Here is a 26,694-nt window from a genome sequence, read left to right as displayed (position 1 = left end):
TTTTTGCATTTGATTTTTATTATTTTTTTCATAATCCACTCACTTCGTTTAGTAGCTTATCGGTATTATATTTATAAAAATTGGCTATGCGCTATATTTTTTATTTTTTTTTACATCCTACTAGTATTAGTTATATTTGTTATTATTTATAAATTATGTTTCATATATTTATAGACATTTATATACAAACATTACATATATATCTACACTAGTTTACTAATTCGAAAATTACTTATTGATTTCAAAAATTATTTACATACGCAAGGTTGCTATGCGTGTCTACTTATGTACATATCTACATATAAAATTAGGTGGAAAACAGTTTTTATTTTACAAAGCATACACTTAGAATGAGTTTTAGGGTAATTTATTTTATAAAGCTAGCTTTCGATGACAAATTTATAAAACTAATTACATTATTATAATTAACAATTATAATTATTTATTTTCTAAGAAGTAGAAGGGTTAAGGTAAACAAATTTTTGAAATTTTATAAGACATTGCACGGGTATCATTTGTTGGACGGTACTTATTTAGAGCTCACTCGAAAATACAATGAGTTCAATGAGTCCGCTTGCCACCAGCCAGAAAATCAAAATTTAGATCTAATTCTATAGGAAGAAATAGTTCTAGAGTGCCTCTATTTCAAACCCGAGCGAAACTTTTTTCACAAATTTGTTTCATACGATCCAGAACGTTACTCGCTCAGTACTTAACTAATTGCCTTGAAATTTTTGCAATATTTTTTTGAACGAGCTGTTATTTTCTAAGCATATTAGAAGTAAAAAAATATATTTTTTGCTAACATAAATTGTATGTCCGTCTCGATGTTCTGTTCTTAAAATTTGGAAAGTTTTGTGTTGACCCGAGACTTTTCTTGATAAAATTTAAGAAGTTTGTAGATTTTCTTCAAGAGTGGCGAAGGTTTTTCGGTCCAGTGACGCTTATCCGTAGGTTGCCTTTTAAACAAGGTATTCCAATAAATGTGATACGATATCTTAAAGAAAAAAAAAAACAAAAAAACTCACTAATTGTTAAAAAAATGCAAATGTTTTTGATTTAATGTGAAGTGTAATCGATACAGTTATTTTCTGTATACAACGTCATGCAAATGACCTCCACGACTTCTTTTGAAGTAACGAATTCGATGCACCCAAATTTCGAGTACTTTTTCCACTAAATCAATTTGTCGTCCAATATTGACTTCGAAGCCCTGAAGAGCATCTAGTTTATTGTCAAAGACCAATAACTTCAAATAACTTCACAAGCAATAGTCGAATGGTTTTAAATCACAACTACTTGGAGGACATTCTATGTCGCAATTTCTTGAAATAATCGAATCTATAAAGTTTTCTCGCAATAATACGGTTGTTGCACGTGCTGTGGCAGGTAGCCCCGTCTTGTTGGAACCAGATGTTGTCATGACCAACTTCTTCCAATTGCAGCCGTAAAAAGTTGGTTATCATCCATCATCTTTTCATCTCTCCATTGACAGTAATGATGTCACCAACTATATTTCAAAAGAAGTATAGACTAATAATTTCACCAGACCAAAAACTACATCAAACTGCCAATTTAGGTGAATGTTCATGAATAATTAGTGCATTTTCTTCGCACAAAAACCCAAAGTTTTGTGTATTTATCGCATCACTCAGATGAAAGTGAGTCTCATCAGAGAAGATGAATTTCTTAAAAAAATCGTTATTATTTTCAAATTGTTCCAAGGCAACATCAACAAAGTGACGACGTTGATGGTAGTCCAAATTTTACACGCATGCAAGTCCAAACCCTTTATCAAAACCTCCCAGGTTTGGATATGAGACAGTCCCAATTCTTGTCAACGTCTTGGAATCGACAAATTGATGTCTTCAGCAACATAAAATGGCAAAGGCACGAAAAGTTGCAATTGAAGAACGTTCGAAGGATTTCGGTGTATATTTTGGGTATGAAACGCGTTCTTTCTCAACAAGTCCCGATAAAGTTTGTTTCAAAAAGAGAACCGTAAACAGATCTCTTTGGACATACGTGATAGTGCGAATTCCAATCCCACACTCATGGATAGCATTATAAGTACCGATGAGACATGGGTTTATAAGTTTACCATGTAATCAAGTCAGCAATCATCGGTATGAAGGGAAAAAGAACAAGACGGAACCAATAAAACTACACAAAAGCCGCTCAAAAATCAAGCTGAAGCTCATTGTTTTTTTCGATATTCATGGTTTGGTACATTGTGAATTGGTTCTGGAGGGGCCGACGGTCAATGAGAAGTTCTTTGGACGTATTGAGGCGTTTGCGTAAGAACATCCGTCAAAAACGGCCGGAAAAACAGTTCATGGATTTTACATCATGTTAATGCAAAGCATCGATCCGCGATTGTGACCAAATTTGAAACCAAAAACGCAATAAATTCGATCGATGAACCACCGTATTCATCAGATTTGGCTTCATATGATTTTTCCTTGTTCGCCAAATTGAAATTGCCGCTCCGTAAAACCCGTTTTCAGTCGATCGAAGAGATTAAACAAAATTCACAGAAGGAGCTGAATGAAGGCCGTCCCAAATAGTGCTTAGGGAAAGTGTTTCGAGGACTGGAAAAATCGGAGCATAAGTGTATTACATCTGGTGGGGATTACTTTGAAGGCGACAAAATAAATATTGATAAATAATTAAATATTTTGCCCTTTATTTACAATTTCCGGGTTTCTCACGATATAGATCTTAAACGGGAATAATTTGAAAAACAATAAAGCGATTTTCGATGAGTAATATTTGTTTTTGTTCTCTAAACCCGAAATATAAAGGGCAACCTTCGTTATCATAGCACACTGCCATCTACTGCCAGCACAGCTAACATTTTGGCTTAAAGTATAAAAAAATTGTTTCACACTTAAGATATTTTATAATAAATCTGACAAACTAAACCGTTAAATGTTCAGTATTTTTTATTAATTTTGTATAGTTGAAATAGTTTTGTTCATTTAAGCGGCATAAATACCGCTTTAGTTTCTGCTTTAGCGTCGTTATTATGAGACCTTCCAAACCAATCGTAGCTTTGAACAGTTGTATAAAAAAAAAAAAACAAATACTAATGTAATGTAATCATTTTTCAAAAAATAAAAATTTAAATTTTTCAATTTTTAAAATGCAATTTATGTTATAGTCAAAACTCAATGAACATCGTAAAAAAACTAGAGCCTAAGGTGGGCAACTCGCTAACTTTGTTTTCAATTTACATATAATTATCTCAGGTGGGTTAATTTTAAATTATTTAAAATATTGATTTTTGCTATAAGGTGGAATGTTTGCTTGTTAGAACTACAAGTTATAAGCTAAAATTTAGCTCTTACCTAAAATTTAATATAAACTAATTCTAAACTTACTTTTGTTAAACGATTAAGCAACAAGTGTCTTAAAACCTGAGTATAACAAATAATCTAAACTAAATTGTTTACAGGTTTCAAACCGGCGTATACAGAAAATATATAATATTATATACTTGAACTCGACCGATTTACTATATCGTCACCAAAAATGCAAAACAATGTATCATCAAAAAAAAAAACGAAAATCGCTGTCAGATATAATAACCAATATATAACCATTTTATAAGCCAAAGTCAAATTTTTAATCATGAAAATTTGAGTTTTGGTTAAAAATGGTTATATTTTGGTTATCACACACTCACAAATAACCAAAATGTAATAATTTTGTACCCAAAACTCAACTTTCGTTTCAATATGCGTGGTTTTTATTATAACATTTTTTCTTCGCCTGCAAACTTATGAAAAGTGATGTTACGTTATTTTGAATTTTAGGTGACGATATTTAGCTTAAGTGCGTAATTACTGTATAAAAACCAAAAATAAACAAATAACAAACATCAAATTTCCCTTAAATTATATCACAAGAGAATTTAAGTTCGAAAATATTATTTTTACTTTTTTAACAAAAAATGTTTAAATATTTTTCTAACAATTTTTTTACAATGTAAAGTTTATCTATAAATATATTTCTATACATACATAAGGATAAAAATCAAATATTTTTCATATATATAAAGAAAAAAAAAGATATTTTTAGAAAATTAGAAAGACGACAAATTAATGCTGAAATTTTATTAGAAATTTGAGAAAAAAGCAAAGGCAAGTAATAAAACAACTAACCTCAAAACGACAAGTGAGTAAAATGAAAAATTTTAATTTTGTGTTCTTAATTGTCTTTTCATTAAACTTCAATAGAGCAATTAATGCAGCAAGCTAACTTTAGACGTACAAATAAATGCGTTAGATTCACATAAAATAGCTGCTTTCTCTATAATTTTATTGAAAAAAAACAATAAAAACAACAAAAAAAATTACAAGTGTTAATCTGTTAAAAAAAGCATTAACTCTTCATTACACAATATTTTATCACACACTGCAACAAAAACTATAATTTGTAGCTGCCATTTAATTGAAATAGATTTATTTAAAAACACTAGTTCTTACTTAGAAACAATCTATTCTTATAATACCAAGTTTAAATTAAACTTTTGGCAAGCAGATCACGCACGAGAATATTTCATTGCACAAAAATCAATATTAAATTAAGGAAATTTATATCCAATTAATTCTGAAACATATACAAACATAACTTTTACTGTAATTAATCCTATCGGAGTGATAAAAATGCATTATCCAACAAACACACATTCAAATTAAAAAAGCTTTAGCCATTTAGCCTCTACGCACCCTGCAGTGCAGCTCCAATTCTGCTGAAGTTAACGAGGAAACGAGTCAGAAAGAGCTAAGTGAGGTTAGAGTTTAAGTAATCTCAAGTAATATTTATAGTAATCATTATACAAGTACATTGAGTAGGGTGGATAGAAAGCGATTATCTGAAAATTTGTTTGGTAAGATACCTCAAAAACATTTCTTCCAAGTATGAGCCCTTCTGCCTGAGGTCCTGCGCTTTTGAGTTTCCTATTTTTACGACTATTTGCGAAAAAAATTTACTGGATGGTGGGCCAGTGGAATCATCGGTCCATCTTTCTTCAAAAATGATACCGGTGAGAACGTACCATGAGAACCGACTGTTTGATACCTGAAATTGAAGCTCATGATATCGGCTACATTTGGTTTCATCAAGACGGCGTCACTTCCCACATATCGCATGAATTTATTGAGAGAACATTGCGGTGAGCAGATAATTTCACGTTTTGGCCCGGTCGATTGGCCACCAAGGTGGTTGAAGTTCAACCTCCGTTTTCCAAAATGTTTACATAAATAAATATTTAACAGATAAACTGATATATCTGGCAAAAAATCGACCAGAAGTGGAGAAATCATTATATTGGGTATAGAAGACCAGCGAAGGCCTGTACCAATATCGATATTATATTTTCGAAACTTAATTAAAGTATGATCAAGATAACATTCCATCCTTACTTCGAAAGTTCAGGTTGGGTTAGGTTAGGAAGTAAGCTAATTTTTCGTGCCACGAATGCACCCACTTGAACGGCTAGAAACGCCTGTCCAGCAAAAATGGTTTGAGCTGGCTAATATCTACTGCAGCCAATTCGCCGGGTTCGTAGAAAGTATGGCAACATAGATGGTTCAACCTTAATCTGGCCAAAGCTGGACAGCGGAGAATGTGTATAGACATTTGAAATTTCTCATCCTCCCTGCAACTTTGACAAGCTGAGTCCCTCAAAATCTTTAACTTTAGCGCGTCGATGTTAAAGAGTGGGGTCTAATTAGGACACCTGTCATTATTCCCACTTACGAATCTTTTTTCGTTCCCCTCTGAGAAAAGGCTTACGTAACCTTGCAAGTGCGGTTGCTGGCTAACACTTACAGAGCTCGTGCGAGGACTATCGTTCAAGGGCCCGAATGCTTAAAAACAGAGGAATACATGCTCGTTGGGTAAGGGTGCTCGTTTTTGTGAACTCATTGGTCCTACGAGGATAAGTAAACTCATACTTTAGCCGAGACATTTAAGTTAAAAAGTCAACGAAAATAACGAAAGTTAGTAGAATCTTCAGGCACAGCTGACCATTGGTATAGGTCGATTTCGGATTACGAGCTACAACAGGAGGATGTAATGCAAATGCTACGATTTAAATTGGGTTCAAAATTAATTAGATTAAAGTAGATATCAGTGGATTTTCCTGCAGGGTTTGTACTTACGCGCTACGTCTACCTAAACGCACGAATGCATACGAATACTATATATACCGAGACGCACACATACACAAAATAAACAAACTAAAACTAACTCTAAGCTTAGAACTAAACTAATTCGAATTGCGGCTTAAGGCTATTGACTATTTCTCGAGGACTGCGGTGAGTTGAAGAGGTTCTGCGACTGCTCCTGCGACATCTGATAGGGCAGTATTTCCAGATCGTTAGGTAATTGATTTGTGGTCGCTTGATTGCCGAGCGCTTCGAATGGATTATTCGGAAAGAAATTATTGGTACGTTGTTGTTGTTGTTGCTGCTGCTGTTGTTGTTGTTGCTGTTGATGAGTTAACACTTGCTGTTGCTGTTGTTGCATAACTTGATTACCACCAATTAATTTGGCATCGATACGATCGCTCTGCGATTCGGAACCATCATCGCTTATGCCCATCGGGAAGTTGAGTGTCGAACTCGATTCGGTGGCCATTTGCATGTAGGTGAGTAGCGAATCCTCATTTGTCGTTTGCGGTGCACTGGTGTTGTTGATGAAGCTCTGATTCATGCTGCCCTGTTGTTGCTGCCCATTACTGGAGCTCACCAAATTATTGCTGCTGCGCGAATTATGACTCGGTTGCGTGTTGGCGATCGTTTGCAGCGGCGAGAGATTGAAGAACGCGTCAATGTCTTCGTGACCGAATTGCGCCAGATCAGGTACACTGCGTGAGAGCAGGTTCAGTTGTTGCGTTTGCTCCTGCGACTGCTGCTGCTGCTGTTGTTGTTGTTGTTGCGGCTGCGGCTGCAGCGTCTGCAAGTGTTGTTGCAGCTGTGGCTGATTTTGTTGCGGTTGCTGATGATGATGGTGCTGCTGATGGTGATTGCTTTGTTGCGTCGTTTGTTGTTGTTGCTGTTGCTGCTGTTGTTGGTGATTGTGGTTATGCATTTGTTGTTGTTGTTGCTGGGTTTGCATATGCTGCGTCTGCTGTTGCTGCATGCTATGTTGCTGTTGCGTCTGCGCGTGTTGTTGCTGCTGCAACATCATCTGCTGCGTCGTCTGATCCACCAGCTGCTCGCTGGAGTTCATAGTGAAGCCAAATTGCGTGAATTGCTGCTCCATCGTCGTATTGGCGCTGGCGAAATTGTAATTGCTGCGACCGCTATTCGGCGGCGTATTGTAATTCATCGGCATCATCGGCTGCAGCAGTGTGTAGCGCGCTAACAGTAGCTGCTCGGAGACCATGCGCAATTCATCTTGCTGTTGCATGATCAGCTTTTGCAATTCGTCGTGCTTGCGCTGCAGCTGATCCTGCAGCTGGGTTTGGGTGGGCGTCATCACCACCGCACCGGAGAGCATGTCGGCTTGGCTCTGCAGCGGATCGAAGGTGCCGTTCGTCGGTTGCGCGGCCGCCTTCCAAGGTGGCGCCGTACTCATATTCACCGGCAGCGGTGAGAGCACCGGCGCGACCGGAAATTGCGCAATCACCGGTTGCACCGGTATGGCGGCAAGGTATTGCGATGGCTCCAGGAATGTGGGACCGACTATTTGCGAGCTGCGTATCGGGAAGGTGGGCTGTGTGAATTGACATGGGTTGTTGGGCACTATTTGCGCCTGCGCCATGGTGTGTTGCGGTAGCATCGGTAGAATCTTTTGTTGGTTCTGCGTTTGATTCATCTGCAGCTGTGTGTTCTGTTGCGACTGGTGGTGATTGTGTAGTGCATGTTGGTTGGCCAAGTTCAGTTGCTGCGCGTGCGTTGTACTTTGCGGCATTTGCATACCCGAGCTGTGACTGTGACCGTGACGTTGTCGACTCTGCGTTAGAGTAAATTGGTTATTTTCAAAGATTCCAAAAAGGGTATATATACTCAGTTAGAATAAAACAATGATAGTAAGATGTTGCCTTTTGTACGAAACTTCAACTAAATAATGATAAGGTGAAAAAATATCTTGCAAATGAGTATCTGGTTTAAGGAAGCTAACAGCTGAGTAAATTTTTAAAGAAGGTTGCGCCCGAAGAGCTTATTTACTCGGCATACCTATATTAGAATGACCTCTTTGAAAGTGAAACTAAACCAAGTTCGTTCCCTAGATATGTATTTAGTTAGCCAGAAGCGGCTAGCGATGAAATGTAGACGGCGTAATCGGTTTTAAAATGTGTCCAAAGAATACATTTAAAAGTTAGGTTACGTTCTACTGGCTAGCTGCCACCTCAATAGACCTACAGGTCCTTTGTAGTGACAGATATAGGTTATAGATATTTAATATGTATAATATATTTTATATATCCCGTCGTGCGGGACGTAAACGCTTTTTTCAAGGTTTAATATAGATTTGATACCTAATTCAGATACTTCATTCAGTCTCGAGAACTGCGAGACTCTTAGATATCTAAGCCGAGCTCTCGTTAAGGCTCGATAGAAGCTGCAGCGGTTTTCCAGCGTCCCATACCCTTTTCCCTGCACGCGTCGTTAAATATGCCCATACGGCTCTCATGTGAGGCCAGTAAGTTGATTAGGCCATCCACCATTCTGCGGTTTTTTCGAGACCGAGATCGTGTCGATAAAAAGGATGCGTGTTTTTCCTCGGAATCTTGCACATGATCTTGGTGATGCTGAATGTCTCTAAGTTATTCCATATCAACCTAATCCGTCTGGCGACTCTTTCGCATTTCACCGGCTATTTCGTTGCTCGGAAGGTCCTTATGACCTGGAACCCAGTATATATGTAACCGCTTTCCGGTAGCCACTATATCTACTTCTCCCTGCTTCTAGGGAAATTCTCCGACTCAATGCTATGTGAGATTAATTGCCGATTGATGTTCTCTATTGATTCCTATGTTTTTGGCTATCGCAGCAGCTATTCTGCAAAGGCTTTTGCCTGGATGATACTGCCGTATTCCGGCAGCGTGAAGGGTCAACTGAAATCTATTTCCGCGCAATAGATCCCGCCCCCCGATCCAGCAGCCATCTTTAATCGCGGGCCTCTGCGCCATCCAAGCTCTTTGAGTGTGACTTGAAACCTTCTCTCTCAGATAAAGCCTGATGGTGGCATATTAAAAACCCCCTGCTTAATGTGCTATGCTTGATTACAATGCGCCCACTTTCTTTGGAGCTAAAGGTATTTGCCCTGACTTCGGGTCTACTCCAACTTATAACCTCTACTTCAATTTATTCCCTCTACTATAAATGAATGTACAGACAAAGATAAAATTAATTATATTAATTTTGCCTCCACACTCAAAAAGAGTTACAAAGATCCAGGTATATTATAGAGAGTTAAAATCAAATAACCTAACTTCGAGTGTTATGATAAGGACTCACCGAACTCAAATGTGTCATAAGCGAGTGCTTACTGGTGGCCGAATCCGCAGACATGGACGTGGAATCCGATTCGTTGCCCGGCCTATGTGGGAAATACCGTTTTCGCTTAGCTGTCGGTGAGATTCCAGTAGAACTAATATTGCCATAACTCGAGGCGGGTCGGGATGTCTTGAATGTTGTCGATGTTATGCCAGTGGTGGAGGAAGCATTCGGCCATATGGGTGATGTGTCTAGCCGAGGCGAAGCTTCATTTAATATACCCATTATAACATTGCCACTATCGCTCGCCGAAAGCGTGGAAGGATCTAGACTTTGACTGGTGGTTTCAATGTCCCTCAAAGTCATTGTGGACGACTTACTAGTGCTGTTGTTGATCGAAGGAGTTTTCTCCAACTTATTGCCCGCCTTACTTTGGCGTATCACATCTGCATAACTGACAACCTTGTGTGTACACACAACGTAGTCAGGTTTCGAGCTGAATTGGTGGTAGGACACATAGAACTCGGTCTGCAGCCAGATCCATTGTTGTCCTTTCGTAAGGAAACGATAATAGCACGACTTGCATTCGCCTTTCTGCATCACTGTAGGAAGATTTATTAAACTTTGTTGTCGGAAGTGCAAAACTAGTTGTAACTAACACTTACACTCTTCGTGGCAAGCCACGATGCTCTCCAAATCATCGAAATGGTAGTAGTCATAACCGGAGGTGCCGAGTACTTCAAAGGGCATATAGCCGATAATCGGCGGCGCACGATGATCCAGAAAGAGAAATTTCCATTCCATGCTATGTTTCGAAGTGAACTCATTACACGTCGGATCTATGGCGGACATCTCGCGTATCAGCTGCGGCGTCTGAATGCGCCCCGTGCCGACGAATATCAATTTCTTATCCACCTCCGCGCTGGGATTCATTTGGAAGATACGTGGCAAGGCAAGTGTGTTCTGCGATTGTATGCTGTCTAGATTCACATCGTTTCCTGTTTTAAGTGTCATTTTTTTGAGGTTAGACAATTACATTTGGTACAGTAAAGATAAAGTGTTCTACTTACGAAAATAACCTACAAATTTAACTAACTCGTACGCATTGGCATCCACTTTGTCGATACCGCCACGCCGTAAATGCAAATAGAATGTAATTTGATTACTTGAGTTGATATCAGTCTGTAGTGGCTCGATCACTGGTTTGGGATTTAGAAATATATTCAGTAGACTTTCATGATCCATTTCGTAGGTCAAATCGAAAATGGTCATATTCACAAGATCACTCTAAGGGACGAACAAGAATAATATAAATGATTAGCTGGTGCCAAAAGTTATATTTACAGTAATATCTACTCACCGGCAGGTAACCGAGCAGTGGAGTAATACTTTCAGATGCATAACATATGGAACCAATACCGCTAAACACTATTATGAAGCCATCCAAAGATTCCAGCATGAGATGTGTAAACTCGTCGTTGGTAAGAAATGTTGGTTTCCAGTCTTGCTGTATTTCGAAAACTTTCGAACGATCGGTGGCCTCTGCAAGGAAAATATCGAATTGGAAATAAATTAGTTTTTCAAATATTGTGAAACTTTCATTCGGTCTATTTTTGGACAAAAATTAAACAATATCACTAGAACTGTATCATCTTTAGTTTCAAAAATACTTCAGTTTCTAATTTCCTCCAGGATTCGTGTATTTCTTCTCTGTAGCCTGTTATCTTGCTTTAAAAACTATTTTTATAACCTAAACAAGTCATACTTATTTTACCACGAAGTTTGTAATACCCAAAAGGAATCCTGGGAGACCCTAAAAATATAGATATAGATGATCTACATGTTAAGCTGATTTGATTTAGCCATGACCGCCTGACTGGCGGTATATTCGCCAACTCAATTTTGGAGAAATTGATCTGAAATTTTACGAACGTCCAGTACTCCGTAAGAAGCTGCTCTTTATCGGAAACGCCGATGTTGGTTTCTTATCTAAGGTGCAACCCCCGAAAAAATTCTTAAAACGGAGTAATATAGCTTATAGCTGTCATTTGAACTGATCGATCAAAGTTTTTGTATGGAGTTCATTTGCATTTGTGAAGAGTATTATAGCTTCGGTGTTTAATTTGCTGAATTTAATTTTTCACTCCTTAAACTCAATAAATTTCACATGGGTTTCTGTGAACACTAGGATTTTTATTGACTTATATATAACATATTATGTTTATTACGCACTATTTTGGCATAAAATCCATTCACTTACCGTTGTGATGTTTCAAAAATGCTATTGTCGACTTGAGCACTGTCGATTTATCCATTTTCCGATTTGATGTCGATATGAGCGCGCTTAAATCATTCACCAGCGTATTGAATTGATCTCTCCTCTTCTTTTCGCTGAGATTTCGAGATTTTCTGAAAGAAAGTAATTAGCTTTCAATTAACAAATGGATTAATTAATGATAAATTAGTTGACTATGTAGTGATGCAAGTATATAAAAAGCATTGGAGATCCAAAATTGGGGTGAAGGATTCAAAGGTTCTGTATAATGAAATATATATGTTGGAAAGTCATCTGGAGACACTGAAATAATTATATTTTATTCTCGCCATTTTTCACTAATCTGACTAATTATGCTAAACTATTTAAAATTTTCGAAAACATTTACCTAACCTCAAATAAAATCTTAAGTAATAATTTTCCACTCATTCATGCATGCATTCTAACGGGGTTTTCAATAGGACCGCTACAAAAGTAAACCAATAGGGACAGCAAAAGACGCCATATTCTTCCCCGCTCTTTTGACATTTCTCTTCATTAAAGTTTGCCATTACATCATGGAAAGATCCATCCAACAACGAGTCGAAATTATTAAAATTTACTGCCGAAATTTGGAGACAGTGGTCTCACTTTTATTTTGTTCGTCATAGCCGTCCTGTCAAACCAACAATTGAGCGTCTTTGAATCCACAGGTACAGTACAGTTGTCGAGAATATTGCTGCTGCTAGCGCATCAATCTTGGATGACCCAAATCGCACTCTGTGACGTCGTTGTGGCGAATTTTGCGAAAAGATCCTAGCCTATATCCTTACAATTTAAAATTGATGCAAGAACTGAAGCCACCATAATCGTCGTATGTTCGTGAATTGGGCTGAGCAACAATTGGAAGATGATACGGATTTTCATCGAAAAATCATCTTCAGCGATGAGATTCATTTCTGGCTGAATGGGTTCGCCAAAAAACAAAATATGCATTACTGGTCAGGCAGTAATCCACACGTACTTCATGAGTCACAACTGCATCCCGAAAAAATTACAGTTTGGAGTGGTTTACGAGCCGGCGGCGTCAAGACCATCACGTTAATGTGAATGGAAATCGCTACCGCTCAATGAAAACCGAATATTTTTGGCCCGAATTGGATGATATGAACTTGAATAGTATGTGGTTCCAACAGGACGGCGCCACAAGCCACACAGCGAATGTCTCAATCGATTTATTGAAAACCAAGTTTGTTGAATGTGTTCTCTCACGTATTGGCCCAGTCAATTGGCCGCCTCAGTCGTGCGATTTGACGCCATTAGACTTCTTTCTTTTCCTTTGCTACTTCAAGTCTATGGTCTATGCCAACAAGCCAACGACGACCGATGAACTTTGTACGAATATCCAACGTGAATTTGCAGCAACATCGACCGATTTATGCTTGAAAATCGTCGAAAATTGGGTTCAGCGTCTGGACTTCTGCAAGCGTGCCCGTGATGGCCATACAAGAGAAATTAAACCTTGACATTGAATATTCTTTCATAGGAACAAAAAAAAATATTGATATCCCAAACACTTTTGTAGCGCTCCTACTGGAAATTGTGGTACATATATTCGGTATATGATGCTCTATATGAGAATAACAGAATGTATCGGACGGAGAGATGGGAATGGAACAGAGGAGTTTTGAAGCGCTCTTGCAGTCGATAAAAATTGCTGAGGCGTCAGTGTGTTCAAATTACGTTTTCTGGCAAGAAAGTAAGAATTAATGTAGATATTAGGAAATATAGCCTTCGATTTTATAGAAGTTGTTTCGTAGATGTACAAGATAATATATTGGCATTCTGTGAAGAAATTTCCACTTATTTTACCCACTCTATACTGTCATTGTTTATCATTGTTACCATGTCGACCACATATCCAAAGTGAGTTTTAAATCATCATCTGTTGCCGAATATGACGCTATTCAACTTAAGGAATTTTTTGTTTTTTTTTCTGCCATAAATAAGTGCATAAAATCTCAAGAATATTTTTTTTTTAATTTTTTTGTAGTAAAATTGATGAAGTTATGAGTATTTTCTTATGTGTCTTATAAATGTTTTTAGCAGATGTCAAAACTTTAAAGTATTTTCCCTACAACTCCCTTTTATAAATTTGCTTTTCCTTATAATTTCAACATCTCAACATTTTTTTCTGAGAATAATTACTGTCCTCGGCGCATTTTTTATTATTTCTTTGTAAAAATTTTACATAAGATTTTCGGTGGTTTTAAAGAAAGGATTTTAAATACGTCGTCACAAAAAATTCACGATAAATGCTTGTTTTTTATGAATTAACTTTCCTTCTCCGTAATTGCAGATTTAGATAGATTTTTATTCGGCTTATTTAAAAAGAAGAAGTCAACTTTCACCTTCTAGAACTGCTTAGTAGATAATGGTATCGATTGACGACTGGAATTGCTTTTTTTTATTTCATTGCCGTTCTAATTGGTTAACATAGAATAAACTAACGAACTATTTGTTTTGCTTATTGTAAATATAATACAAAATAATTAATGGTAAATGGTGCTCTGCGTGTAAATTGCCCTGGCTTCAGTGTTCACATATTTGTTGATTTATGCGGAGTCAATTCCGAGATCGCGTTCAAGATCGTGACTGCGAACATGCTAAGCCGCATTGACGGTGCATGTTAAAATTTTGTTTTGGAATCGCTGGATTTGTACAACAGTGCTAGGGCCTGAGCAGCCTCAAAGTTGTATCCCGTAAGTCCAAACTGGTCTGAACACTTACTTTTAAACAAGAATTTTGTTGTATGTGGACAGGGCAGAGTTTCTACCCAATAGCCAATAAGTGCTTCTGAATTTAATTTTTAATTTTTCTTTTTGACATGTGTACTCCATTTAAGTTTTGTGTCCAGGGTCATGCCTAGATATTTCGCTGTGTTGTTGATATGGTATTTGCACACCCTTTAAGTAAAAAGGTATATATCTAGTATTGTTGTATGTGAAATAAAAATGTACTGATTTTGTTTAATTTAATTTTATTTGCCATTTAGCTGCCCTTTCAAATATTTTTCTTGCAGTCTTGCAATTGATGCGGTTTGTTTTTGACGACTGACAAAACTAAAGAATCGTCTGAAAATGTTGCTATAATAAAATTGTCATCGTGTGGTAGATCGCATGTAACTAGTATAACAAGGATGGGTCTTAATATATCACCAGTTTTTATTTCCTTTCAATCAGAGTCCTTATATCCATGTTTAGTTCGAAAAAAAACGACCCGAAAGATATGATTTTAAAATAAAATTTTAATTTTGTTTTGGAGCTCGTCATGGCAAACTTTGTCAAAGGCTTTAGAAATGTCCAGGAAGACGGCCGAGAAAACTGTTTTTCTTCAAAGGCATTTTCAATGACTCGGGTTATTCTATGCACGTGATCAATTGCGGAGTAATTTTATCGAAAGTCAAGCTGATGCACCAGTATCATTAAAAAATGTTTTTATTCAAAACCTTTTTTCAGACCTGAAAAACAAATCATGAATAGAAATAAAGACTGAAGAGCTTAAAGTATCGAAATCCAATTTTTCACAAAGAACGGATGATCCAAGTAGATGTACTTATTTCAATAGCCATTTTTTGACAGATCTCCTGTGAGTCGTGTCAAGCTGTCAGGCTAATTTTGCTTAGTACTTTAGAAAATAGAGAGATTTTAAATGGCAAGCGTAAAAAATAGGGTTTGTGCAAGAATTGAAGCCGCTTGACCTTCCCAAGCGCCATCACTTCGCGTTATGGGCTCTTGAAAAGTTGCAAGATTATCCGACGTGGGCGGTAAGACAAAATAAGTTTGAGGAACCACTGTTTTAGAGCCATATTTTGTTCAACGTTAGACTCATTTTTAGCTCAATGGGTATGGAAACAAGCAAGATTGCCGCATTTGGGGACGAAGAGCAATCTAAAGAGATTTAAGAGCTGCCATTTCGTATAGATAAAATAAAGGTTTGGTGCAGCCGGTGGAATCATCAGTCCATATTTCTTCAAAAAATTATGCTGGTGAGAACGCAACCGTCAATGGCGACTGTTATCGCACAATGATAACCGACTGTATGATGCCTAAAATTGCAGCTCGTGATTTCGCCGACTGTTGGTTTCAATAACACGACACTATTTCTCACACAACGCACCAATCAATAGATCTATTGAGAGAACAGTTCGGTGAGCAGATAATTTCACGTTTTGGGCCGGTCGATTGGCCACCAAAATCGTGTGATATCGCACCGTTAGACTTTTTCCTTTGGGGATATGTAAAGTCTAAAGTCTATGCGGATAATTTCGCTTCGATTCAGGCATTGGAGCAGAACATCACACGTGTCCCCCGTCAGTTACCAGTCGAAATGATCGAACGAGTCAATGAAAATTGAACTCAACGGATGGACCATATGAGACGCAGCCGCGGCCAACATATGAAGGAGATAATTTTCAAAAAATAAATGCCAAAGAATATTCTTTTGAATAATAATAAATATTCCCCTTAAATTTGAAGATTTTGTGTGTTTTCTTACAAATAAGTAGGGAACCTTGAAATGGGTCACACTTTAAATGGAAATACGTATATAAAAGAAGTTTGGAAATCCTTAATGGTATAAATATTTCAACAGACAAGACGTTTGGCTGTTAATGAACTAAAATGATGAGAGTCAGCGACTATTTTACCATGTAAATTAATTCGCTTCAAGTTTCGTCAAATATTTTCAGTAAATAATTCAGAGACTTCCTTTTTAATGTTTTCTAAGAACCAAATGTATTGCCCCGTTAACAAAATTTCCTTTTCTTTCAATGTTCAACAACTCTAGGATTGTTAACTCAACTGTGCACTTGATTGTATTAATAAATTGTATTAATAACAAAGCCACAATGCACACATATATACATATGTGCGAGTGTACATGTGTGTGTATGGCCGCTTGAACATTTTTGAACAAAAAACTTCCATGTGTGTGTTTTTATTTGTTTACCTTTCTAAATTTGGTGCTGCCACTATCACTCCTACGCTTATTCGACAACAAACACACACAGACCACACACATACATATACATACATACATATGCCTTGGTATACGCTTTGAAGCGACCAACATGCGATCCGCTGTTGTCGTTTGCATTTATCTCGCTACAATAAGTCGCACTTATGTATTTGACAGCTTATGTCAAAGTAGAAAATTTTCATGCTCTATGCATATTTGGCATTACGAAATCGCAAAGCGCGGGCGACCAGCACTCGCTTGCACACTCCAACACACCCACTTGTTGGGATAACTTTTTCTACATTTTTTATTCCGTTTGCGAATTTCGGTGGAGAAGTAGTAAAAAATTGTTGTTGCTAAGCGTTACCTTTCCTATTTACTATTTATTAATCTATTTGCTTGCCTCTTTTGCGGTTAAACACATACACCTTTACACACATATTATATATATCTATATCTAGGCATTTGAATGTGGCATATCAATGTTCCTGCAGTTAATTATGTAATTTAATTAAATCAAAGCAAATTCGATTTCTGTTAATCTTATCCGCCACAATTTATTTACATGTGCTGATATTCGAAGGCGTGAATTCGGTTTCCATTTGTAATGGATATGCAATTTGTTTGTTTTGCTAAAGCGATTATATTTTATTCATTACATAACGCAGTAAATGGGAGGAGGCGCATTATGGGTTATCAAAGGCAAAATTAAGTGTATGTCAAATATGTTATGCTTATATAATGTCAAGATCATAATTGAACCGGACTTGGCGCGCTGAAATCAAAATCCACAAAGAAATTGTTCGTACATTGGTACCACCTTTTTATATTCGTTGAAGTTTAGTCTCCATATGTCAATTATTGCGTGTTTAGCAGCTAGTTGCTTACAACGGAAAGGTTTGTTAAGCAATTTGTACTATGGACAAATATTTAGCAACGAGTTTACTTGAAGTTTCGTCCTTCCAAACATTGCAAAATCGTTGAAAATGCTGCAGACGTGTTTGGGAGAGTTCATTTTATCAAAAAGCACTCTGGAAACACTCCAGCTCTAAGAGCATTCAACCCAGTACCCGCCAAGGGAAGTAGAGGAAGAGGAAGACCTCCACTCCGTTGGAAGGACCAGCTGGAGAAGCACCTGGCTTCGCTTGGAATCCTCAATTGACGCCAACCAGCAACAAGGGAGAACGATTGGCGCGCTGTTGTTAACTCGGCAATAACCCCATAAGTGCTGTATACTCCAATAAAGAAGAAGAAGACCTAATTTTGAAAACAATTATTTGAGTGGCATCATATATTTAGTGAAGGTCCTGAACGCAGCGAAAACTTCCCCCATGCAAATCATCCATTCTGCTTCAACGAAAAAGTTAATGAAATACATAGTTTTTGAAATCTTCGTGTTGGCATCCGAGTGATATGGGAGGACATTAACACCTTTTTTGGATCGATTGAACACATTTTGGTTAATGTTTTGGATATTAAACGTATCAATCCTAGACTCATATACTAATTGACTTGAATCTTTTACAAAAACGGCGCCGAGTAAAAATCGCAAAAGAGCTGCTTCTAACGTAGCTGAGGACGCTACATTCATCAAACGATTGATTTCTAGTGACGTTACGTTTATTTATAAATATTATGTCGAAACCATCCAACAATCTAGCAAATCGTGCTCCACAAAGGTACCAAAATAAAAATAAAAACAAAATTCACTAAAGATAATGAAGGCCATCCCAGCCGAGCCTTATAACATAATGAGAATATGGCTTTATTCTTTGACATAACCTTTTTGTATCAATTCACAAACATTTTGATCAAGGTTCAATATTATGCCATGCGAAATCTTTTTCTAGTACTCGTACGCCCATTTTTTAAGTTTGTTAAGGAGAAAATAGCAAAGTAAAGTGCCCACCATTTTAGCTTCAGTGGAAATACTTTATGGTGTATTTCGCATAAACAAAGGCATTGTCCTTTATAATAATATATGTAAAATTTCTAAAAGCTATTTTGTTAAATAAAAAAGTCTTCCATAAAAGAACTTGATTTGATCGGCTAAATTTCTTTATAAGGTATACGCGTGGAATGTTATGTCGTAGGATTGATCCTCGCACCAAAGATTGCTATGGATTTCGCTTAGATAGCTGGGAATGGTATTTAATAATATTTCACACAAAGCCTTATTATTATCAGGAAAAAATTCTCAACGTATATCTTAGTCTGACTAAAAGTAAAAAATATTACTTAGGAATTTTAGCAGATTAATATAAATACTACCCGATAAATTTGCCAGCAGCATACTGTCCAATCTGCATGCTTGACACAGAGGGAAAGCTCTTTGAAAGGAAAAAACAGAGCTTCTACATACTGTTAACAAATAAAGACATACCCGTCGAAATAAGTATGCCAACGACTCCGGATATTTTTGGGACACAAAACGCAGTAAACTACCTAGGCGGAAGTCTTGGCTCCAGACTAACCTTCTGGGTACAAATCCAGCATGGCGCAGAAAAGGTAGTGAAAATCACCTTACATCTGGGCAGATGTGCTTAAAAAGGAAAATCGGCGTAAGTTAGTGGCCAGAGTGCACCGCACCGCAACCCTCAGAGTTGCATTAGCCTACCGAACAGTGTCAGATGATGCAAAATTAGTTATAAGCGGTAATGTCCCAATTGGCCTTCTGGCATACGAACGGAAAAACGAAATAGCAAGAACGCAATAGAACAAATAAAGAAAGATAAAGCAACAATATGGCAACAAAGATGGGTGAAAGAGAGTTGCGTCAGAAGGACGGTCTGACTAATAAGAAACCACTTACGTCCTAACATGGTAGTAGAAATAGCTCATCTTGCGTCGTACGTATATCCAGAAGGGTGCTTACTGGATAAATGCTTATTTTAGTGGTGAAGCATTAGTAGTTTTCAATTCTTTCATTAAATATCTACACCCTTAATATACAACTTGTACGAATACCACATTATTTTTTTTGAAATACACAAAACTATCTTCAAATTTCAAGCTTGAAATTGAAAGAATGCGGAAACTCCTTTACTTTCAAATTCGAGTTTCGAATGAGTACTCAATAATCAAAAAATAATAAAATACATTTATCATTACTGGTGACGAGTTGTGAGCTCATGAATATGGCGTCGAAACTATCCATCAATCAGAGAATGGCGTTTAAAAATGAGGCAAAAACCAAAAAACTAAAATATGCTGTTGAGACTGAAGGATATCTTTACCGAGATTCACAACAAGTTTATGAAAGTTTGGATGAAGAGTTGGACTGCTTGCAATGCCTCACGAGCATATTTTGAAGGCGATAGGATCGATTTGTGTTATATTTAAAATTTTTTTTTTGTTATATAAGTTGGTTCACTTCAGTAGTGCGTTGCTTTTATTACAATGGATAAAAATATCGAACACTGATTTTGTCTCAAAAATTTGTATTTCTAAACAAATTTCGTGTGCGGAATCATTGCGAATATTGGAAAAGGCTTGTGGGTGTTTCAGTGTTATCAAAATCTCAAGCCTACGAGTGGCCTTCAAAGACGGTGTAGATATTGTTGAAGTCGACTTTTTCAACTGATTAAAATATTAAAAAAGTGGAGTGGTGAATATTTTGGGAAAGAAACGCGGTCCCAATAAAGTTGATTTTTTTTTCAAAAAGAGTACCTTAAACAATTCTCTTTTGACATGCTTCAAATCAAGTCAAAAATCATTGGAATGGAGAGTAAAAAACGAGCCAAAACCGAAAAAACAACTACGCCAAAGGCGCTCAAAAATCAAGGGCATGCTAATTGTTTTTTTTTTTTTTGTTTTTTTGATATTTATGGTTTGGTGTATCATGCATTTTTACCGGTAACAGACGATCAATAAGGAGTTCCAGAATTATGGAAAAACAATTCAACAATTTAACACCATCGCATCGAGCCACGATTTTTACCGAATTTAAAGTCAAAAACGCAAAGAATACCATCGATCAACCACCACATTTAGCAGATTGGGTATGTGTCATTTTTTTTTGTTCCCCAAACTGAAATAGTCGCTACCTGGAACGCGTTTTCAGTCGATCGAAGAGATAAAACCAAATTCGCTGAAGGAGCTGAAGGCCGTGCCAAAACAGTGCTTATGAAAAGTGTTTTGAGGACTGGAAATATCGTTGGCGTAAGTGTATTACATCTGGTGTGGATTACTTTGAAGGCGACAAAATAAATAAATAATTCAATATTTTGCGCTTTATTTACGATTTCCGGGTACTTTGTCGCAATATATAACTATGGATGTATCATTGCTAAATGAACTTTTTGTTAGAATTATGTACACTTTGTTGATAAAAGTAAAAAATTTGAGAATTTCACAATTTCTAAATGGTGAAAAAAATAAAAAAAAATATTTAGCACATTAGAAAACGACTTGTTTCTCGAATGAAAAGGTCTATTTCAAGAAAATTCCTGACCTTATCTTTTTTTTAAATTCTTACTACCGTGTCTCGGCTTCGGTCGCCGAAAGGGACTTGCGGAGACCAGCACTATACGGGTTTCTTGCAAAAGCCACCGAAAATCATTTAAAGTTTTGAAACTAATTTAAAAAAACTCAGTTTTATAACCAACACCAATCACTTCCACTGAAATTTTTCGCTTTATTTTTAGAAAATTTCCTCTTAATTGCAAAAGTATTCGTAAGACTTTGTATGGGGATGTGTGCCTACCTATGCTTGGTATGCTTAGTATGTTTGTATATAAATATTAATATCGATGTAGTAAGTATTGAATAATGGCATTATGAAATTCGATGCGAACAGTCGACATACCTTTTCGTATCGTCCTTGTCGTCACTCTCGTCCTCCATTTTGAAATGCGTTAGATAATCCAATTTTCAATATGGCTGCAACCGAATGCCGTTGCGTCAATGACGAACGCAAAACACGAACGTGTTACACGCGAAAATTTTCCACTGACACCAATAAAAAAAAAATGAAAGGCAGATTTTTTTCAATGCACTTTTCGCTGCTTCTGCGGCTTATAATAAAAAAATTTAATAAAGAAATTTTTTAAATCGTAGCACATAAATTAACACTGTGTAGCTATTTATTACTTTTTCTATTAATTTGCTTCCGCAATTGTTGATTTTGCAATTCTTACAAAAACACTTTTGCAAAATATTTTCTTATGGCATTTTCGCAAATATTTTTTTTGTTGACAAACTGTAGTTGTGAGTTGTGATTTTATTTAAGTGATATCCACTTTGAAGAAGAGTTCAAAATCGTTCGTGGCATACATTTTTCTCAGAATGCGCACAGCTGCTGGATAGACACGAATTTTACTAAGCTGAATTTATGCTTTGTTCTTGTACAACATTTTCAAGCACAAATTAATCTGAAAAAATTAAATTGAATATGAGTTAAAAACACTTTTTGGCTATTTTTAGCATTTTTTATTAGTTTATTTAAAATATTGCACACTATTGTTTTTTTTTTCAAAAAAAAATCTTTTTATTTCTAAAAAAAGTTGTATATTTTTTCTGAAACAATTACAAAAAAAAATTTTCTAAAATATAATAATATAGAGCGGTTTTTTTATTTTATTTTTTCTAAAAAATATTTTTTTTCTACACTTTTCACACGATTTCAAACTCGTTTCGCGTTTACCGTTATTTGTCCGAATGCAACAAGTGCAAAGTTAAATCTGGCCTGTGTCGACTCAAAGGATTTGCCAAAACGTCGCAAGCACTCATACACCCACAACCGTTATTTATGTATATATGTATACATAAATATATAACATTCACCAACACAAGTTTGCACGGTTTTGATCGCTGCAGCCTTCGCTCAAACTCGCTTTCCTCACACACGCACACACACATACATACTCATATACTGTTATCCTTCACACTCTCAACACGCTTTGTGTTTGCCCGCCCGCAAGTATGCTACGTTTGTGCAAATTACGTAAAAGCCAACGGACCAATGCGCATGCTCAGCTTTGTCTTAGCGCCGACCCACTAGGAATTCGCTAGCCGCGTTACACCAATGACTGCAGCAATGCAGTTTCAACCCTTAACGGCCGTTGTGGCGGTGAGTATGTTGCAACAACAACAGCAGTCAGCTACGCAACGCACTCATACACACACTCGCACAAATGCATACATACATACAAACATACGCGCATGCAATTGTACATAACAACAATTGTCAGCACTTAACACACTCTATGCATAGCGTTGCTACCTGCACGCCGCATGTGGCATGTGGCAAGTGGCAGCCAGTTATCGGCTTCGCAGCTGCGGCTCAACCGATTCCACTTACTCGCATATAAGCTTTGTTGTTGTAGCTACTTCCACTCAATCAATCTGTTATATTTTGCGCTCAATTAGCTCGTTTACCAAACGATTAATACTATATCGAAGCAACAACAACAAGAGTAATATCAACCCTTCGTCAGTAAGTTGCGTGCATGTACGGCGGCTGGCAGCAGCTGATGCTGTGTGTGTGTGTGTGATTGTCCTTTGTCCATCTTTGTGTGCGTTTCTGGCGCCAAGGTTATTGCGTTGCTATATTTAGCATCAGTTGCATAATTTGCTCCAAGAATTCGTGTTACCAAATATCAGTCGACTATTGACAATATATTATCCATTTGTATATTTATTCATACATATACACATATATATGGTAGTATGAGTATAAGTATTAAACGAACATACAAGCATTGAAACGTCTCGGACAGTTTTGTTTGGGTTTGGGTCACCTGCCAGTCGAATATTGCAACACCTGTTTCTAGCATTGTCCGATTTTTATTTCTAATGGATTTCTGATTTTCTGATTTTTAACGCTGTGACTCTATGTAGACTTCTCGTCTTTAGCATCAAGTTGCGACAGCATTATCGCAGACAACTATAAAGATGATGAGCTTGTTGGGATAAATATTTCAGTCTCAATAACTGTGGAATTTGCACGGGTAGCTACTCTGTAGATTTCTTGTTTCAAGTTTCCGATCCAGGGTAAATTAGAAAAGTTCTAGGATGCTTTTCTCCCTCAGCAAGGTCGATTTTCAATGATTTTGTGACTTCTAACTGGCCATTGTCTGATTGGCAATCCAACTGTATCAGCTGTCTTTTGCCAGATAAAGACAAAAACACCTCGGATCTCATACTTTTAGACATCCAGGTGAAGTACCGAGAAGAGAAATAAAACACCTAAGCAGATTTTTGATAGATTCAGGGTGATTTCGCTGATATCTGTAGCTAATATACATGAGCTTTTCGTCTGACTTTACAAAGGACAGAACATAACATTCTAATTATGACCTTTCCCCATGCTCAGTGATCAGTCATCTAACCTAACCTACGTTATCATCTATATTACGTAATCGCATTCTTCTAAAGTAAGTTTAACATAAATTTAACATAAATACTAACCGTTTGGACCCTTGATAAGTAGTTGTTCGGCTAAATATCTAGAATACTTATAAATTAAAAAAGTAACGGTGTAAACTTAGCGCCTTAATGCATATACTGAGCATAATAAAAACACTCAAGCAACTAATCGAAAGTCAATCTCTTAGGGATATGACGTTCAGCTCTACATAAATTAAATTAAAATTCATAGCTGAAACACAAAATGATTCCACTTAATTTCATTAAAACAGTGGCAGATTCAGAGGAGGGAAATGGGGGACCTACGCTGCTTGTAACGTTCCGAAATCGAAGACTAAAAGCTGAGGAACATTTTCGATCCATTCATTCAGACACGAAAATTTGGCGGGAGAATTGAGGGTTGACGAAGAAAAATCAAGAATTTGCTACCGAAAGACAGAACGAAAAAACTTCTGCATGAGAACTTGCCATTAATGCTATAGGGTCTCTGTGTACATTCCTCTGTTGGATACAATCGGCGAAAATTTGAAGACGCGCTTTTCTAGAGATTGATTTGAATAGATTTTAGCTGAGTCTGCTGCTCCCAGAAAAGTATGAACTTTGAAAACCAAAGCTCTGCTTCATCGGCTTGGTATTGCTACACACGCATCATGACATTGAAGTCACTGCGGAAAAAGTTCTCGAAAGATTCTCAAAACTTGGCCCTCATCGTTTTGTTTTCTGAATTTTTTCTATTCAACACACGAACTCACTATAGTATTATACATTGCAATAAATTATGTCACCCGCACGTCTACGATTTATAATGCGTTTTTTTCTATTTAGTAGGATTTTATATTAGAAGGTCGATTTGAAATTTTTCCATCATGATACGAGAGCAAATAATTTCTCAGAATTTCAGTAACATATTCTTCACACTGATCGATATTATGTAAAAAAATATACATAAACAAACGAATATTGAATTTGTGCTAGTCTCACTAATATCTATAGGTATCTTAATCCCACGATAGATCACATGACGATCTTGCAATATCAGTTTGTGAGCAGCTTCAATAGTTGTCGAAACAATAACTGATTTTGAACTACTTTCACGAAATTCGTCTTGAAGTGTTCTATGACCTAGTTTGAATTCAGTACGCAATCGATAAACACTAGTCTCTGGTGGAGCTTCATCGCCAAAAATTTAATTGGGTTGTAAAAAATAATTGCACGAAAATATTCGCGGCTTAATTCCATTTTTCGGCCGAAATAAATATTTTTAAAACATTGAGTATGATATGAGTCGGCAGGGTGTAACACTGGGTTGCCAAATTGCGAAATGTAAAAGGCAACCTACGTATGAGGATGAGCCAAAAAGACAAGTCCCAGCAAGTTTGCTAGATTTAGCTTAAAATATTTACATTAATTTGTTTAAGCGGGCGGAACCATTTCCACTTTAAAAAAATACTCATATATAATTTTTTACTTAACGGCATTCTAAGAGCGTGGTAATCGTAAGGCACTGTAACTTGTGTTACTAAATGGAGAACTTGATTTCAATGAGATGGTTTTCATCGGCTGATAGAAAGAGACTTTTTCCTTCATTTACATTAATGAATTACCATCAACCGGAGGATAATTTGCTTTTCTTTAAATATAAGAAGCAAGCAGTAAATATAGGCAATATACTAACAGTGTTTCTGGCTTTATTCAAGGAGAGATTGTTTCCATGAAAGTAAAATCCAAATCTATGCTAGTTAGATGGCCATGTTAACAATATACCCGGGACAGGGTAAATGAATTTTGTCCACGAAGTTTGTAACACTCAGCAGAAAAGGTCGGAGACTCTATAAAACATTTTTTGTCTAAACATTTTTTTTTCTACGGAGGCACAATATTGGACGGGTATTAATTTACGTATACGAAGAAAATTATTTCATTCTTACAATAACTAGACGGCCTTAAGTTAAGATCCCTTATCAGCTTTCTAACGAAATATACGTTTAAGTTATTCGACTTAAAAAAAATTATTTGATGAGATATTTTCACAATATCTTTCACTTTTTCAATATTTTCATCAGTTAAAGAGGTCGAAGGTCGTTCAGAACGAGGATGTCTTCAACGATCTCTCGACCGTTCTTGAAGGCTTGTAGACTTCTCGACTTAAGCAGCTAATGTAAATGAACTTTCTGCAGTTCGCGCTCATATTTGGCAAAGCAGTTCAGGACAGTTCTATCAATTTAGCAAAATAAATCGCTTTTTTACAAGTACATATGTATATCATTTACACGGGAAATTTAATTAAAATTTCCGGGTGCTTTTCTTGTCACAATGTATAGGGAAGATACGAACTGTGAATAGTAGCTTCGATGCATTTTTAGAAGGGACTATGATCAAATAAAGTAATGAAGAAATATTTCATTGAGTCCGTTATGTTAATTAAATGCCATTTCTTCAATTGAACAGGGTATATAAAGTTTGTCACGAAGTTTGTAACACCCAGAAGGAAGGCTCGAAGACCCTATAAAGTATATATATAAATGATCAGTATGTCGAGCTGAGTCGATTTAGCCATGTCCGTCTGTCTGTCTGTCCGTCTGTCTGTATATATATGTA

General features: G+C 36.7%; 1 protein-coding gene across 2 annotated transcripts; it reads right to left on the bottom strand.

Annotated features, from left to right (window-relative positions):
- Positions 1-4,098: 4,098 nt before the first annotated feature.
- On the bottom strand, positions 4,099-21,735 carry LOC120776638 (circadian locomoter output cycles protein kaput). 2 transcript variants are annotated; one of them, XM_040107462.1, is made up of 7 exons: positions 21,536-21,735; positions 11,716-11,864; positions 10,816-10,997; positions 10,526-10,742; positions 10,115-10,453; positions 9,477-10,057; positions 4,099-7,968 (listed from the first exon to the last, which is right to left on the bottom strand). In XM_040107462.1, the coding sequence occupies exons 1-7, from the start codon at positions 21,571-21,573 to the stop codon at positions 6,301-6,303; spliced, it is 3,174 nt and encodes a 1,057-aa protein (XP_039963396.1). In that variant the 5' UTR covers positions 21,574-21,735; the 3' UTR covers positions 4,099-6,300. The 2 variants fall into 2 exon arrangements, with proteins under 2 accessions (XP_039963396.1, XP_039963397.1); XM_040107463.1 differs by having other exon boundaries at positions 10,121-10,453.
- Between the last annotated feature and the right edge of the window lie 4,959 nt (positions 21,736-26,694).

This window comes from Bactrocera tryoni, chromosome 5, assembly GCF_016617805.1.
Source record: "Bactrocera tryoni isolate S06 chromosome 5, CSIRO_BtryS06_freeze2, whole genome shotgun sequence".
Taxonomy (NCBI): domain Eukaryota; kingdom Metazoa; phylum Arthropoda; class Insecta; order Diptera; family Tephritidae; genus Bactrocera; species Bactrocera tryoni.
The sequence above is the reverse complement of the archived record's forward strand: the minus strand, read 5'-3'. Positions and strand labels throughout refer to the sequence as shown.